General features: G+C 45.3%; 1 protein-coding gene and 1 pseudogene across 3 annotated transcripts; both read left to right on the top strand.

Annotated features, from left to right (window-relative positions):
• Positions 1 to 214: 214 nt before the first annotated feature.
• LOC117844343 (protein THALLO) lies at positions 215 to 6581 on the top strand. Of its 3 annotated transcripts, none has more exons than XM_072291973.1 (11): positions 215 to 373; positions 491 to 532; positions 626 to 690; positions 2264 to 2340; positions 2638 to 2722; positions 3871 to 4010; positions 4094 to 4199; positions 5557 to 5771; positions 5854 to 5920; positions 6008 to 6076; positions 6176 to 6581. In XM_072291973.1, the coding sequence occupies exons 1-11, from the start codon at positions 340 to 342 to the stop codon at positions 6305 to 6307; spliced, it is 1032 nt and encodes a 343-aa protein (XP_072148074.1). In that variant the 5' UTR covers positions 215 to 339; the 3' UTR covers positions 6308 to 6581. The 3 variants fall into 3 exon arrangements, with proteins under 3 accessions (XP_072148074.1, XP_072148075.1, XP_072148073.1); XM_072291974.1 differs by having other exon boundaries at positions 247 to 373; positions 641 to 690; positions 4091 to 4199; positions 6176 to 6427; XM_072291972.1 differs by having other exon boundaries at positions 247 to 373; positions 4091 to 4199; positions 6176 to 6427.
• A 1407-nt stretch (positions 6582 to 7988) lies between these two features.
• Positions 7989 to 13654, top strand: LOC117844341 (putative clathrin assembly protein At4g40080; annotated as a pseudogene).
• The last annotated feature ends 3962 nt before the right edge of the window (positions 13655 to 17616 follow it).

The raw sequence follows: 17616 nt of genomic DNA, 5'->3' as shown, positions 1-17616 counted from the left end.
GGCCCACAGGAATCTGACATTTAACTGGATCTGATAACCTAGCGAATTTTGTTGGTGCCTTTTGTTCTAGAAAAATTCAAGTTCTTTTGTGATTGTTTGGGCCCATATACGACCGTATAGCACGTGGACCGGTTTTGCAATTTCGCGAGGTCAGAATCGATGGTTTTTGAGTCCAGGATGAAAATGCAGACTCGGCCCATAGTCACGTGGGGATCGGCCCATAGTCACATGGGGAATGGGTGGGGTGAATAGGAATTTTTCCGAGGAAAACCCCACAAAACCCTTCCCCTGGCCACACGCCGCAAGCGAAAGTCCAAGCGGATCGACGAGCTGGCGGCGATGTCCGACTCCGACGACGACGAGATTGAAGCATGTAAGATGAAGGGGATGAAAGGCTCCCTCCTTTTCGTTTCTGAAGAGCATGCGTGCGGTTGTCCCTGTTGGCTGATGTGAGCTTTGTTGTTGTTTGTCTCTGATATCGGTTTTGCAGTCCACAAGCAGCAGGACATGATCCCCCTTGACGACGACGATGGTGAGCGCTCTAGTTTTCATGCCATGGAGAACGGCGATTTACTTCATCCATCTATCTTCCTGCAATTTCCTAAGATGTTTCCATTTTTTTTAGGGGGCTGGGTTTCAGCGAGGGAGTCGGAGGATGACGATATGGAGCAGCCCGTGTTCGACCTGAAGGTAATTTTTGCCCCTTATCGATCTTGTTCTTCAGGAATTCGCAATGTATGGAGGAAGCTACAAATTATTTATGTAACTTTCAAGGGTTCGATGAGTCTGATTGATTAAATGCAACAAGTAATGTGGTCGGAGAGAGCACAACTTTAATAACTCAATGATTTGTTTTGTTCATTCAGCCTAAACTAGTGCTTTGATCGTTATGGCTTCTATCGAACACGATATTTCCACAATTTCTAATCATTGTATTGCTAAATGTCAATAGGATGTATTGTGTAATAATACTAAGAAAATCAATGAAGGTTCTAAATACTCAGAGGTGCAGCTGGGAATGTTTATAATCTAAACCAATTTCATGTGAATTGAATTAAACTTAAATCAGCATGCAAATAATTAGGTTATAACCAAGGTTACAAAAGGCGCTAGGTGCTCTCACCCTCCGCCTAGAGCTTAGGCACGCCTATGTGCTTTCAACGTTTCCTAGGCGTTGCTATACACATACATATACTCTAATAGAATAGGAAAAACAAGAGATCAGTGGTCCTAGTGTTAGTGTTGGATAGAAAGGCCTGCCAAAGCAGCCCAAGCTCAAGTCTGAACAGCCCAATTAAGCCACTTGACCTAGCCCTCCTCAGCGTGCGTAGGGCGTACTCACCTAGCCGCCGCCACCGCTCTCCTTTTCCCCCTTGCTTCTTTTTCCTTCTACGCAGCAGAGCCTGCCGTCACTTGAAATCCCTTGCTGCTGGCCATTATCTGGCATCATGTACTCCCTCCGTCCCATGAAGGGTGCAATCCTAGTTTTTTTTTCAGACCACTTAATTAGTGGTGGCGTGAAAAGACTCTTATACCCTCGTTTTTGGGTCACATGCAGTTAGCTTTGGCATGCAAATTGAATCTGACCACTTAATTAGGCAGGTAGTTACATCCGATTCCTAGGATTGCACTCTCTTATGGAATTTTTTTTCCAAACGCTAGGATTGCACTTTTCATGGGACGGAGGGAGTACTTGACAAATCGGTCGCCTAACCTCTGCCTATTTTCCTAGGTGAGGTGCTGCCCCTGCGCCTAGGGCTTAAGAGTGCCTAGGCTTGCCTTATGAACACTGGTAGCACAAGTGGGGATCTCTTAGAGGTTTTGCAAATCTTAAAACTTTTTAAATTTTAAAAACCATTTCAGCCTTGCTCCATGTCGTTGCGGCAGTGCCACATCACCTAAACTCACTTTGTTTAGGTTGAGGGTTGAAATTGGATAGTTACCGTAGTTGTGGGTCGAAAGATGAGTGATTTGGAAATTGAGGGTTGAATACCATGTGGCTCAGAACATAGTTGAGGGTTGTAAAATGGGTTATTCCTTCATTTTAAATTCACTATCTTTTCTTTGTTCAACTATAAGACTTCTGATTTCCTTTATTTTATACATGCTCATTGCTAAATGCTAATTAAAGACAATGTGTTGCCTGCAGAAGGAAATTATTTCGTTATGCTAGTACTTTGTTTGAGTATATGCTCCTTGATGCATATATTGGGATGAAGCTGACATAATACCTTTCTACAATTGTTTACCCGTTTACTAGCAGGCATCCAACCATGAAACCAAAATGAAAGAAAACCTTGCTGTCCTATCAAGCAATGACAAAATGGGTGTGCTATACAGGTCTGTTACTTTACTCTGTACAATATTAAAATTATTTCGAGTTCCTCACAAAGCCTGTCCTCATGATGTTATGGTTCAGTGAAAAAATCACCAGTGCATGAACCAACCTTTTTGCCTTTCAGAATAATCATGTTGACTGGTAGTTCCACTCAAATCAGCCTTGCATAAATATGCCCAATACCAAAATTTTCAGATTTGTAGTGCTTGTAGCATCTAAATTATGGACTAGTAGAAGTGACATTATTGTTATGTGTTTAAGTGCAATCCATGATCACATCATATATTAATTTTATGCAGTTCTGCTCCTGAACTCGTTAGCTTGTTGTCTGAGTTGAAGGAGGCCCATGAAGAATTTAGGGCTATAGGACAGCTCAACAATCAGGTAAATTATTGCTACTCACTACTGGATCCATTTTCTTGTTTCTTATTTTTTAATAGTATTCACTGAATAATTGCATAACTTGAAAAATTAACGTGAGGGAGAACTCTGAAACTTGAAACATCAATTTTTCTTGGCGTACCAGTAATATTTAACCCTTTGTTGCATACTATTCGTGATGCTTAGATGTAACGCACTATTCAACAGAAGTTTGTATGGTGGTTCAGTGAGGACTGAGGACCATATCTTTCCTACAATAAAGCTCAAAGAGGAGTGGTGAATATCCTGAAAGGATGCACATACTTCCTATTTCTTTTTTTTTAATCTACTACCCTGTTTTGGCACTATTCTCCATACCCACTATGATGCTTTCTGGCGTAGCGACCGACTGCCCACCCATAGGCTTGAATTTGCTGTAATCTGGCATGTTGGTGATTACCATTTATTCCTGATTCATGCAAGTGAGTCATGCAGTTTTGCCTCCTATTGTGGTTTATGCTACACTACATTAGCTGAACTTGGATGGCCTTTTGTGCTTCACCACATACATTTACATGGCAATAAAGTTGGTCACTTTCTGGTGAAGTTTGGCAAAAACTTTATGTCAAGTGTGGCCATTTAGTTGATTTAGGCAAGCTGTAGTTGTGGAACCAACCAAACATTGACTTCTGAAACTGTGGTCTAAGTTTAATGATGGCAATCTTAGGTTTCAATCCAAACTGCCGCTGGCTCATGCCTTCCATGGCTCTCATCGCCATCTGCAGATCTTTAGGGTTCTGCAGCCCCACATTTATGTGAAAGGTGTCTGCCATACTATTCATAAACATCTGCACTTGTTCTGAAGTGGGATCCTTCACTTAACCAAGTAATTCCAATAACTTTGCCTGCTATTCAGCATTTTTCCGATGCCACGATGTGCACTTCAAATCATGGACCTGAACTTGCGCAAGCGTGGCATTTGGCGGTGACACCAATGTCCTGTCCTGCCAACAAAGCATCAAAGCCACCTGCTTGGCAACTGCCTGAAGTTGGATACTTCATTAACAGGATCCATGGAAGAGTGGTTTTGATACTAAATGTTTTGAACAAGGTTTAGTCTGCTATGAGCTTGTAGTGTTTGTTATTTGAAATCTGAAATCTAAAAATAACAGGATGAGCACATGGGCTTGCAAAGCCTGGAAATGTTGAAAGTAAGAGCCAACCTTGAGGAAAGATTAAAGAAAAAGGGGCTCTATAATTTGACAAGATCGAAGCCAGAGAAGTTGTCAAAAACCAGGACAACTAGTAATCAGTGAGTTATTAGACATTTCCTCTGTTACATAATGATGTTTCCATTTCTTGTGGTTTACTAATTTTATATTTAATATACAGAAGAGACTTGCAGACATTGGATGACTTTGATGATGAAGTGCAGAGGAATAATCAAATGATGAAACCTAGCAAGCTTGTGGCAGCTGCTGCTAAATCTAATAAAAACAAGGTATGGTACACTGTTCTGTTACAAGTTTTCAGTTTTTGTTGTGCTGGTTGATCTCCAATTGTTTCTTGTGGTCCTTAAGGGTTTGAAATGGGACAATATGTAAATCATCATACCATGCCATGAATCAACTGCTACTGATCTTGGTCATCTTAGGTTGGGAATAATTTCATGTAGTAATATCTTAATCACTGTAATTAATATCCAGAATATAGCTCCAAGGGAATTTGTTTATTGAATTTGAAATCGATTGTGAATTTTACATTCTGATCACAATATTGTACAATATTCTGATTGCACAATATGGTATACTTCTGGGATACATCTAGGTTTTGCCCCATGCTGCCCGGGAAAGGGTGCTTAGGGTGCGTTTGGTGGAAAAGTAGCTATGAGTTGTGGGCTGTCAAAAAGCTGTTGGGTGGAACAGCTGTGGCTTTTGGAAAAAGTAGTGAGTGGACCCCACATGTCATTCATAGTCCCCCTCTCCCTCTCACTGATGAGCGGACCGCTCGTCAACCCCTTCTTTTTCCTCCTATCTCTCCACTGCTCCACCCCACCTCCCCTGCTCCTCCTCCTCCCTCTCCATGGTGTCGCGGTGGTGGGCGCGGAGAGGGGCGCCGCCGTCTCTAGCCAGGAGAGGAGGAGGAGGGCTGCCACCGCCAGCCGGGAGAGGAGGAGGAGGGCTGCCGCCACCGGCCGGGAGAGGAGGGGGGCCACCGCTGTCGGCCGGGAGAGGAGGGCGGCTGGCCGGGAGAAGAGGGGGGCTGCCGCTGCTGGCCGGGAGAGGAGGAGGGCCACCGCTGCCGGCCGGGAGAGGAGGGCGGCTGGCCAGGAGAGGAGGAGGAAGGGCGCCGTCGCCGCTGGCCGGGAGAGGAGGAGGAGAGGCACCACTGCCCGGGAAGGAGGAGGAGGGGTCCGGGCGCTGCGCTGGGGACGGGAAAGGAGGAGGCGTTAGGGAAGACCGAACGGGGAAGAAAGAAAGATAAAAACGAATCGGTACAACATAACCAATGGCTGGGTAAGTTTTTGTGAAAAGTTGAAAGCCACTGCAGGTAAAAGCAGGAGCAAGGGTGCTGTGAGATTTGTACAGACCAAAAGCTACTTTTTGCTGTGGCTTTGGGTGGAAGCCAACCCCTTTGGTTGGCTTTTGGCATTTTTGAAAGCCACAGCAGGTTGAAAGCTGAACCAAAGGGACCCTTAGTGTGATTTGCATATTTTGCAGGGAAAAAAGGGATTTGGATGAGGTTAGGGCAGAAAAATTGCATATATGCTCATAAGCTATGATGTGACTTTGAATTTTATTCGTATCTACAACTTTATGGTTGTATCTATGCCTAACCGCTTGTTTTATATCTTCAAGTTTGTTTCTGGTGATGATGATCTTCCAAAGCGAGATAATGTTGGTGAAAGGCGGAGGAAACACGAGCTTCGTGTCCTATCAAGAGTAGGAGCTAACTCAGTTGAATATGATCATGAGTTGCCAGAAGATGGTGACGGTTCTGAAGACGAGTTCTATCGGGATGTGAAAAGACAGAGGACTGAAAAACTGTCATTGAAGAATGAGAAGTACTTACCGTAAGTTCCACTGATTTAAGAGGTAGCAAGGTGCTTGTGGTAAATGCTATACCGGTGCTTATTTTTTTCCCCTGTATGACAGAGCTCGTAGCATTCAACCCGTGGAGGAAGAAACTGAAGGAGATGGCAAGAGGAAGATTTCATATCAGGTTAATATTCACTCTGGTGTATCATACAACCTATTGTAAATTTTGATTTCCTGTAACGTGTTTCTAAGTAAATCCAAACTCTTGCAGATCGAGAAGAACAGGGGCTTGACACGTTCCAGAAATAAAAAGAAAAAGAATCCGCGAAAGAACTACAGGGTAAGTAACTTTGTATATTATGTGTATTATATGTTAGTCAGTCAAGTGGCGTGGATGATCTTGAGTGAACTTTTTTTTTGTGTGTCCACATACATTCAGGATAAGCCTTGGAAAAAGCTTGTCAAGCGGAAAGGCCAAGTGCGTGACATCAGGAAGCCATCCCGTCCCTATGGAGGTGAAATGTCCGGCATCAACCCTAACGTTAGCCGCAGCGTTCGGTTCAAGAGTTAATTTCATTTGTATGTTCAGTTTAATAATGTTGGACATGAAAAGTTTAGTCAAACGGCCGTGATCCACATGATTTGTCTTCTGATATTAGATGAGCAGAATATTGACCTGCTAAGTATAATTGTCGCCTGTGACCTTTACTGGCGAAACAATGCCATGATATTCTCTTGTGGTACTGCGGTTGGCAACGACGCCAATGGCGTGCCCGTGCTCACGCCCGGTTCGCATATTGTATTGGACTTAAGTCAGGCGTGTTTTCCCTTGGATTAGGGGTATGTCTGCTGCTCGGTGGCTTTAGATTTAATTTGCAATGGCAGCGCTGCCTTCAGCTCGGCATCTTGAACTTGATGCTGCGGCTGTATCATCATCTGGACTCCCTTGCCATGATCTTCCTGATGGCAATTGTCCGCAAAAATATAAGTGGGATGGATGGTAAATCAGTTGCAGTCTTATTCGGCGGGATCTTGACACGGAGGACCTAGACACTGGGGTTTTTTTTGCATCATCTTATCATTTTTTACACTGGGAAATTTAAAAGGTCCATAATGACCTGACAACTTAGATGCGCGGCTGCAACAAAGCAGCAGGATTCTTTTCCTGGTCTGAATGCTTCTCCGAGCTCTCCGTATCTTTGCTGAACTTTCAGATCCCAGTCAAGCCCCTCCAGGCCCCAGCGGTGGCAAGAGGGCCACAGTCTGGCTTCCAACTCATTGCTTCGCCGCAGGTCATACTTCCATGTAGACACACCCACATACTCCAAATGGTGATCCTACTGTGTAACATCCGTAAAATTTACTAACTCAAATCATCCACTAAAAATTTGTTTTTAAAATCTTTCGACCGTTGAGCTTCCGAAAATCTTTTCCTTCCCAGCGACTTCGCCGTCCCGGTACCCAACGCCGACAGTCATCTTTTTCTCCCTCCGCAAATTTCACCGCGTGTCCGTCAAAATCTGTCGCGCGTGCCCGACCATTTCTGCATTTTCCGCTGACTCTCCCTCTCTTTTCTTTTCCTTTTCTTCTTTTTCTTCCTTCTTCCTTCTTCCTCCTTTCTCCTTCTCTCTTTCCTTCCTTCCCGGCGCATGCTCCCGCAGCTCTTGGCGCCTGGCGCCAGCACTCGGCCCCGCACCCCTGCACCCACGCCACCCCAGCCTGGCACCAGCGCCTAGCCGCCCCGCGCCTGTTGGCCCACCAGTGCCCCTGCCGCACGCCACCCCTGCCCCGCGCGCCCGCTCGCCCTGCACCTGCCGGCACCCGACCAAGCCTGGCCGCCGCTCGCCGTCCCTCCCCGGCGCGCCTCCCAACACCGGCCACCGTCGCTGTGCGCCCCTATGCTTCGCGCTCGGCCCCGCCACGCCCCCTACGTGGAGCTCCACTCCACCACGGCACAGGCCGAGAACCTCGGCCACCATTAACAACCTCGCCTGTGCGCCGCTTGTCGTCGCCGCCCCCTCCCACCACCTATAAAAGGGGCCAAGGCCCGGCCTCCTCCTCCACCAAGAGCTCGCCGCCCTCTCCCTGCTCCACTGTGCGCCGCCTCCAACCGCTGCCGCCCCTCCCACCTGCGCGCCACTAGGCCGCCGGGTGTCACCTCCCTGCCTATCGCCGGCGCTCCCTCCCGTCGCCACCCGCCCAAGGTGAGGGTCAAAATGGGTCCCCCATGACCCCCTCTACCTTCCCCCGCCATGGCCCTCGCCGCCGGCAAGCTTGGCCGGCCGGCCCGCCACCGGATTTGCCCCCACCTCACTGTGCTCATGCGCCAGGAAGAAGCGGAAAAATCCCTTCCAATTTCGATCTAACCTCCTCCTTTTCCATATTCACAAACCAGCCCTCCCACCTCTCTCAAAGTCCTCTCGCAGATAAGCCCTTCCACCTTCCAGAAATATTCACAAATAGGTCCCTGGTTCTCATAGTTTAGTCCTAAACCTTGTTTTAAGCCCCTAACACTCCGTTAAATCATCATTTCATGCGCCAAACTTCCTTCAATTAATCCCAAATTCGACCACATCATCCTCCAATATACCTCCGCCGAGGCATATCCAAATTTCATGAAAATACTCATACCTTCTATTTTCCATTCGCATTCTCTGTTCGAAGCTCAATGGGTAAAGCTTTAATTTTGTTTTATTTATTGTGTGCTCGATTGTGTGTGCCGTAGATCGCGGAGTACCCAAGGAGGAGCACGAGGAGGAGTTTGACCGCGAGCCCGAGCCCGAAGACCAACACTGCGAGCAGGAACTCCCGGAAGGCTTTGAGGATGGCAAGTCCAATCTCTCCCTTTGATGCATATTTATCCTAATTCTTCAAACACAACCTATTGTCCTATTTTTATAAATTGCATGTTGTTTTACCGCTAAAACATGGTTCGATAGCCACCCCTTGATTGTTATGATTATTCCTTGATTGACCTATAATTATCTTTAAATATGACTTGCTCTGTTTGGATAATAATTACTGCTAGAATGCTTAGGACCTTGTTACTCAATTCAATCATGACTACAATATGTTTTGTCAAAGAATAAATGTGTGGGTGTTTTTAAAAGGGGAAAAGGAGTTTTCGGAAATAAAAGAAAGAAATGCTTAGATGAGATGGATGGGTGTTTCTTGTGTGAAATGCCAGTGAGTTGGGCTCGTACCTTGGTGTTTGAGCAAGGTTGGGAGATATCCATCTTGTCCTGGTTAAGGACCGAGTTGATGTGTCATCTTGCCTAAACCAACCATCGTGCAACCACTTGACCGTTGTATACGGCAACGGCTTAGCGTAAATCCCACTAGCTAGTCTGTTAGTCATCAGGAGAGCTTGTGAGCAACGGGAGACCATGGAGATGGAATAAGAATTGTGTGAACTTAGATCCTAGTGAAGACCTCATTGGTAGGTCATTAATCCCTTAGTTGCTTCCGTGTTGACTAGTCAGTCTTAGCTAAGGTGGGTAATGGCTTTGATAGGATCCGTACCGACACTAAGATGATCGTGCTGCAGTACCCTACTTGTGGGAAAAGTGTACAACCTCTGCAGAGTTAAAACCTAACCGGGTAGCCGTGTCCACGGCATTGGACGAGTTACGGCTTGGTCACATAACTAGGGCTTGAAGATGGATGATTTTCATGGTGTGTGTTAAATTTCGCAAGTGTCCGACAGTTGTGCCATGAGCTACTGCGGATGGGGAGTCCGGTACCATTAAAACTTGGATCCTTTATGTAGAATCAACCCCACTTAATCATTCGGATACAAAAAGAAATACTTGTGAAAACTCTTTTGAAAATGAACACTTGCATGCGTTAAAATCTAACTTTTATGCAAATAAACCTTAGCCTTATCCTTGTTATATCCCGTGTATATTCTTGTTTGTATGCCCCTCCGTGGTTGGGGTTGGACTTGTTGAGTACTTTTGTACTCACCCTTGTTTTGTTGCTTCAGAGGAAGACTCGGACTTCGTCGCCGAGGATTTCAAGTAGGAGGTCGCTTCCGCACCCAACGCTGCCTATGGTGTTGGCCTTTGCAGAATGCTTCCGCTGTCGCTTAGTTCCGATTGCAGCCCGGGGTCTGACTGGACTGCAACTTGGATCTGTATCGTTGTTCGTTTAGTTCTGCTTTGGGTGTGGCTTGCCCGCCCGCTCCTTCGAGAGTTGTATGTTTTTTGAACTATCTGTTGAATAAATGTGTTATCAGCCTTCTAGGACTGATATTTGTATCACATTTAGTCTCTACTTATATGGGGACGCTTCATACTGACAACATAGTAACTTGTAGTCATGAGCAAAATAGCGAAAATTTTGAGCCTATGGTTAAGTGTAATCACCCTTCTCATGAAATTTTCCGCGTGCCTTCCATTTCTAGGGAAAAAAAACTCTTCGCGACGTTCTTGAAAAATCTGTAATTGTCTATTGAGACTATCAACTGGAATTGTTTCATCTCTACAGACCTCTTTACATATGTGTCATGCCATACCCATACTAATATATAGAGTCAGTGCTCTGGATGTTCAGCAAGGCGAGAGCAAGGCCCTTTTTGTTTCCACCCTCCTAAAATTTTAGCTCCTAAAAAGTGACTAAAGAGCCAAACACTATGACTAAAAGTGACTAAAAACTTTTAGTAGGCTTCAATTTCTTTTGGAGCTCCACCCCCTCCTAAAACCTCCTAAAGCCCATCCTGGACCCCCACTGCCCTCATTTATTACCCCCCGCTCTCTCTCTCACCCTCCCTCCCGCCTAGGCCCCCGCCATTCCGCCCGCCGCCGGCGTCCTCCCTGCCCGGCCCCCACCGGCGGTGTCCTTCCCGCCACCCGCTGCCGCCACGGCACCCCCAGCCCCGCCGCCCCCGCTCCCTTGCGTCGCCACACGGGCCGGTCGGGCGCTCCCCCGGTGGATCCCCGCCGCCACCGGATCCGGGCGAGGGAGGACCGGGATTCAAGGGGAGGGGGCGGTGCCAGCGGGAGGAGAGGATGGGGCGGCGCCGGCGGGTGGACCAAGCGCCGGCGGAGGGGCGGTGCGGCGCCGGCGACGGGCAAGCCAAGTGCCGGCGGAGGGGCGGTGCGGGGCCAGCAACGGACGAGCCAAGCGCAGATAGAGGGGTGGTGCAGGGCCGGCGGCGGGCGGGCCAAGCGCCGGCGGAGGGGCGGTGCGGCGCCGGAGTACACCGAAGATTGGCGCCAACAGTAGGGGCATGCAGGTGAATTGGGGAAGGGCATCTTGGGTATTTTACCACTTCATTAATTGCCTTTAGTCACTTTTAGGAGGTGGAACCAAACATACTTTTAGGATATGCCTAAAAACTTTTTAGGAGCTAAAACTTTAGGAGGGTGGAAACAAACAGGCCCTAAGTAGTAGGTGAGCTATAGATGGAATATGGTTGCTACCAGACGAGTTATTATTACACTGGATTCAAATCCCGGGTCATATATAATTTTTTTTTCTATAATAACTTGTGGAGTAGGTTCCACTCTTGAATATGTCCTCCGATTTTAATGGCCATGATTATGTACTCACTTCATCCCAAAAGTTAGTGCATTTATTATGAAAAATACTGTCATGATATATACTGTAACCCTTTAGATTTAAGATAATATATATTTTTAGATATTGCTAGTCAAAATATCATACTGGAGACCGTGCTGATATCCTAATGGACTGATGTCTTATGTTTCCAATAAGAGGAAGTTCCTTCAAATGATCCATATGCATTGGTTTCTTCTTGTCAAAGCTACACTTTTTGTATTTATTTGTTTTTATTTAATCCTTCCATTTGAAATTAGAAGGCTCATTTTGCTTCGTTAGGACAAGCCTTTATTTGTTCAACAATTACTTTATCACTTATTAAAAACTATGACACCAAATTGATTAAAAATAATTATTTATGTTTATGTTTGTTGTCACGTAAATAAAAATATGATGAAATGATTGTTGATCAAACCCTTCTCCTAAGTCCTAACCAAACGAAATACCGCTTGTAAAAAAACTGAGAGAATAGAAACAACCATCAATCACTTCATAGACAAGATACCATGGAGAAACATAAAACACAAGGTGAGTAACATGTTGGTGTTCAGCAAGCAAACGAGATTTTGCATAGGATCGATCGGTGGCTCGATCTCTGCATCAATCCTGATTCTTGCAGTTCCTGCCTCCGAACTCGACCTGCGATGAATTGGTGTTAGATCTCTATAGGACTGGTTGCAGTGGAAACAAGTGGACGAGGATTACATCTGTCAGCACTAAATTGACACATATGAGTTCCTCAAACGCCTCCCATTCCAAAGAACAGAAACTGAAATGTTTTTGGTTCTGTTGTGAATCAGACTCCCCATGGTTCCGCTCGTGTTCTCTGTCTAGTGTCCAACGAAGAAGGAAGAGTATTAATAGAACAGATAATGTATACCATTGGAGTTTAGCGTTGAAGTGTGAAATTAAGAGACCATGTATATATGATGAACTGGATTACTGAAATATATTGCTACCAGACAAGTGAAGTTATTACAATCTCAATCGAAATCCCGGTCATTAACTTTTCCCTGTAATAAGACCATGTATATGTGTTTGAAATTATAAGACCCATTTTGTTTCTTTGATAAAAGCCTTAACAAATAATTGCTCCATTTATAAACATCTTTCGACACAGAATTGATGTTAATACAATCCAATTAAAAAAATGTTTATTTCTAATTATATTTTATCATATAAATGAATATTGATGTAACAGTTGATGACAAGAAGAGACCATGGATTGGAGAGACATAATAAAAACACAGTGATTTTTTATTTTTTAACATGTTGATCGCAGTACGATAGTAATCTTCAGCAGGCCGCTTTGCTGCATGCATTGTCAGCACCAGCCACCAGCACACTGCATCAGGCTGCTCATGTGTTCAGTGAGCAACCACACATTTTGGATGGCGTCCGCGACCTCTCGCGGCTCACGCCGCCATGACAATATGACCAACACGCATCGGTCTCCCAGTTCCGATCTAAACAACGTGGCTGCTTAGCTGGAATTGAATGGTCTGAACTTTCGATGGCTGCGCTGGGTGCGCGTGTGGGTCGCATCCCTGAATTGGCTCTAACTTCAAAAACATAAGCACTTGTTGTGGATAGTCTATTTTACCCTTTGTGAATGAGCTCACATGTTTGTCTCTTCTCTTTCCTCCCCTTCTCTTCCTCTGCTCGCTTAAAGTAATCAGAATCCAAATCGAAGTAATCAGAACCTCCTCTGCTCGCGGCTCGCCTTCGGCCGGGGCTCACGCCTCTCGGTTGCGGCACTCGCGGCAGCCTTCGTTGATCGCCTCCGCGCCGTGGCATCGGGGCAGGGCGATGCCGTTGTGGCGCTCAAGTGCCTCGTCGTGCTGCGGGTCCTCCTTGCACAAGGCGCGTTCATCCTCTGCGACCAACTCCTCACGGCCCTGGCTCGGCACCCAGTGTCCGGGCGCAACCCGCTCGCGCTTGCGGTGTTCCCGCTCGGCCGCTCCTCATTCACCACCGCATCATGGGTCCGCTTCTCTGCGCGCCTCCTCGAGTTCATCCTCCTCCTCCCCGACGCCTCCGCTGACGCCGAGTACCTCATCGCGCTCCCCAACCCGCACCTCGTCACCGAGCTTGCCGCCTTCGTGGCCGTCACTGACGCTGTCCGCCACGCCCCGCCCCGCCGCCCCCGTCGTCCGGACCACAGCCCAACGCGCTCGTCTTGGAGGCTGTGAGGCTCGCCGAGGAGGACCACGTGGCTGCGGAGCCGGACATCACCGCGCGGGTGCAGGAGATGGGGGAGCGGCTCGACACGCTGTCCTTGGCCGACGCGGTGGAGCTAGTGTGCGTGCTGTGTCGGGTGGAGGATAGTTCGGCTCCGGACCCGGAATGGAAGTAATCAAAACCCAAATGCCAAGCAGCTACCCATGTGGGAGGGACGGTGCTGCACCAGCCGAATCTGGGCCGGCGACCATCGAGCAACTGAGTGTGGGGAAGAGGTGGCGCGGCTTAGGCAGAGGCCTGGGTAGGCGGCAGGCTGCGGCCTGGCTGGGCAGCGTGTAGCGGCAGCACACCTGTGAGTCGAGGAGAAGGGGTTGGGAGGATAGGGGCGAACAGGAGGAATGAAAAAATAGATTGAACCGGTACTTGTGTAACGAGTGGCAAAGATGGGTAAATAACCCCCAACTTCACGAGGAAGTCTGAAACTGATGTTTTTGGAGCACCCTCTAAGGTACTCCAGGAAAAACGTGGATCCAACCCCCTAGCTCCACGTTTTTTCTGGAGCTAGAGTTTGTGGAGCTGGACGTTTTTAGTAGACAATTTTGTAGAGTGGGTGAAGTGGAGCTATTTTTTTCTGGAGTGGAGTGCTGCTAAACACCCCATAAGAGTGGGAGTTTAAGTGAGACTAGATATCCCTTGTTTGGTGTGAGGCTTTAGAGGTGGGAATTATATCTTAACTCATATTAAACAGTGTAGATGCATTCATCTTCCATTTAAAACAACGGCAATGCTATCATCAGGGCGTCCGAACGCGCCATCCACCTTTTCGGACGCGTCATCTACCATTCACTACATCTGACAGCTCCGCTCCCTTCTTACCCTTTCCCCTTTCTTTTATTATTTATTTCCCGTTTTCCTTCTCCAACCGGTAACTGCTGCATTTCTGCCTTCCCTGCTACCCATTTACTTAACCGTTATTGCTCCGGCGATGCGGTCACCACGTCCGGTGGGAGGGACACCCAGGTCCTCTTCCGTCTCGCTGGCGATTCCTTCTTCGCCTCCGGTGGGAAGGATCCCCAGGTCCTCATCCGTCTCGCCAGCAATGCGGTCGCCGCGCCCTGTTCGAAGTCTGTCTAGGTCCTCCGCGCCAGCAATGCGGTCGCCGCGCCCAGTTCGAAGTTCGTCCCCGGAGGTAAATTGCGGCGAGCCAAGCATCGATGTTGGCGTTTCCTCCCGCACGCGGTCACACCAGCCCCTCTTGTCTTCCCTTGGTTTGGACCCCGCTGCTGCTCCGCCGGATCTGCGTGAACAACCGCGCGAGTGAGTGTTTTAATTCAGTTCCGGTATTTTTTGTGTGGATTTTGGTTAGGATTTCATTTCGTTTAGTGTTTAGGGTTCATCCGTTTAGTGTTTTAGGATTTTTGAACTAGCATATCCTGTGTTAGGGTTACATGTCAACACTATTGATCAGTTGAGATGTTGCAAAAGTTTTAGATGATAACATTCATGTTACCATTTTATTTTGAGATGTTTCATCAATTACTTATCAATGTTGCTATAGCTTTTTTGATATGTTGCAATAGTTTGGATGATGTTTAGAGGATAACATTCAGTTCACCTTTTTAATTCTCAGTTGTTTCATTAATTATTTATCAATCTTGCACCTGCTTTTCTTTGATGTTGCAATAGTTTAGAGGATGTTTAGAGTATAACATTCAGTTCACCTTTTTAATTCTGATGTGTTTCATTAATGAGTTATCAATATTGCACCTGCTTTTTTGAAATGTTGCAAAAGTTTAGAGTATAACATTGAGTTCACCTTTTTAATTCTCAAATGTTTCATTAATTAGTTATCAATGTTGCACCTACTTTTTTGAAATGTTGCATATCTATACAGGTTATATTCTTATATTCTCTCTTACAAGGACCATCTTATCAAATTTCACATTACTTACATGGACCATCTTGATTTGCCAATTGATCGAGGAGGTCATCAATTGAATTACAACCTGCCTCATATCTACAATGTTTCAAACATAGACTTTGATTTTGTCTTGGCAGTTGATAAAAATAGGCTGGCATTGGGCAATACATTTGGAAAACTCCCTGTATGTTCTATTCATAATCTTTTCATCATTTCTTTTGCCTTCTTTTTCATTGCTTTTTGCCTTCTAAAAATTTTCATGCTTCTTTTCATGATCAGTTTCACGACTTCTCCCGTACTCCTTATGGTGCTGCCCCAATTGTACAAGATCACCCTGCCCCTGCTGTTGAAATTCCTACTCCTACAGCCACTGAGGAAGTCCTTGCCCCAGCAGCCACTGAGGAAATCCCTGCGGTCAGCTCTTTAGATGAATGGCTGCATCAACTACCATCCAGTAACAATCTTCTTCATTAGGTACATGTTACATTTTCAGTGTCTGATTATGTCATCTTATTATACTCTATGTTGCAATTCATTCTATGCTCAAACACTTTAAATGTTGTTGTAGTATATCTTTAATGTTGCAATAATACAATATAAGTGTTGCAATAAACTTATGTCTCCTTCAATATGATTAACATGAATTCTGGACCCATAGTTTGGTTTCATTTAAATTTGTGTTGTTGTAGTAGTTCTTTAATGTTTCAGAATCAACAAATAGGTGTTGTAAAAAAATACATCTGTTTCACAAAATATAATATGTTTCAGCATGTTTTCACCAATGTTTCAATACACATTCTTATGGTGTTGCATGTTAACTTTCTGTGTTTTTCATTTTTTTAGTTTCATCCTATCATGTTGCAATATCCCAATACACTTCTTGCTAATACTCTTTTATTTATTTTATAATTCTATATAATAGATCTCTCTCGAGTATCAGAATATTGTTTCTCATTACTCTAAACTTGTGGAGCAAGATGTTCTCCAACTTGCCGATGTTATCTCTACAACCATCAGTGCACAAATTAAAGATAATGTCATGGCTATGTGGAGGAGGCGTCACATTGAAATGTTGGGGCAAGATGGCAGATCTAGCTAACATGGCAAGGAATGATGGTGTTGAAGTAGGGGTTTCCACCTCTAATGTTGATGCAGCAGCTCCTTCCATGTGTGGTGGTTCAGATGGGCAATTTTTTTCCAATGCTGCTGCCACAACAGATGCATCAACTAGCACTTTAGGAGCGCCCCCACCAGTGCTGCTGGTTCACCTGTTGACAAGAGAAGCAACGATTCAAGTTATCTTGATGACATCCCTTCATTTGATCTCTTATCCAGCCAGGGAATTGAAACAGATTGTTTGACCCCAGCGGCAGCAACAACTACTTTGGGTGACTTTTTTTTACCTTTTTTATCTCCATTTTCAATTCTCTTTTCTTACACGTATTTGAGTATTTTGTTATTCTTGTGTTTGCAGCTGATCTCACCAATGATGAGACTATTGTTAACAAGCCTGGGTCAAGTACATTTGACAAGAAAAACAGGGGGAAGAGGGCTGCCATCCATCTGAACCAAGGAAAGAAATTGAAGAGAATTAAGTTAGATGATGAAACTGTTACTGCATATAACAAGTATCTCAGCAAGAGGATAATGAATAAAGTGCCAATTAATCCAAATGCGAATAATGATGAACAAGAGCAACCGTGAGCAACTCTTTATGTCTAATATCATTAAAATCTGAACAAAATTTTGCCGATGTTCCTTCTGTATGTTTCACATGTTTCAGTAGGTGTAGTTAGATGTTTCAAGTATGTAGTACTCATGTTATAATAGTTCATTTTTCCCCCAATGTTCCTTCTGTATGTTTCACATGTTTCAGTAGGTGTAGTTAGATGTTTCAAGTATGTAGTACTCATGTTATAGCAGTTCATTTTTCCCCCAATATTCCTTTTGTGTGTTTCACATATTTCAGTAGGTGTAGTTAGATGTTTCAAGTATGTAGTACTCATGTTACAGCAGTTCAATTTTTTTCTCAATGTTCCTTCTGTATGTTTCACATGTTTCATTAGGAGTAGTTAAATATTTCAAATCCTAATTTAGTTTTTTTTATCCCAGCCCACCATTTGTTCGAATTGATAGCTTCCATGTTACTTATGATGAATTCTATGGATCCTTCAAGAAGGGTGGAAATTAATAACCACATGATGGCTTTATGGTCC

The sequence above is a fragment of the Setaria viridis genome, chromosome 2, assembly GCF_005286985.2.
Source record: "Setaria viridis chromosome 2, Setaria_viridis_v4.0, whole genome shotgun sequence".
NCBI lineage: Eukaryota > Viridiplantae > Streptophyta > Magnoliopsida > Poales > Poaceae > Setaria > Setaria viridis.
This window is presented reverse-complemented; position numbering and strand designations above follow the sequence as displayed.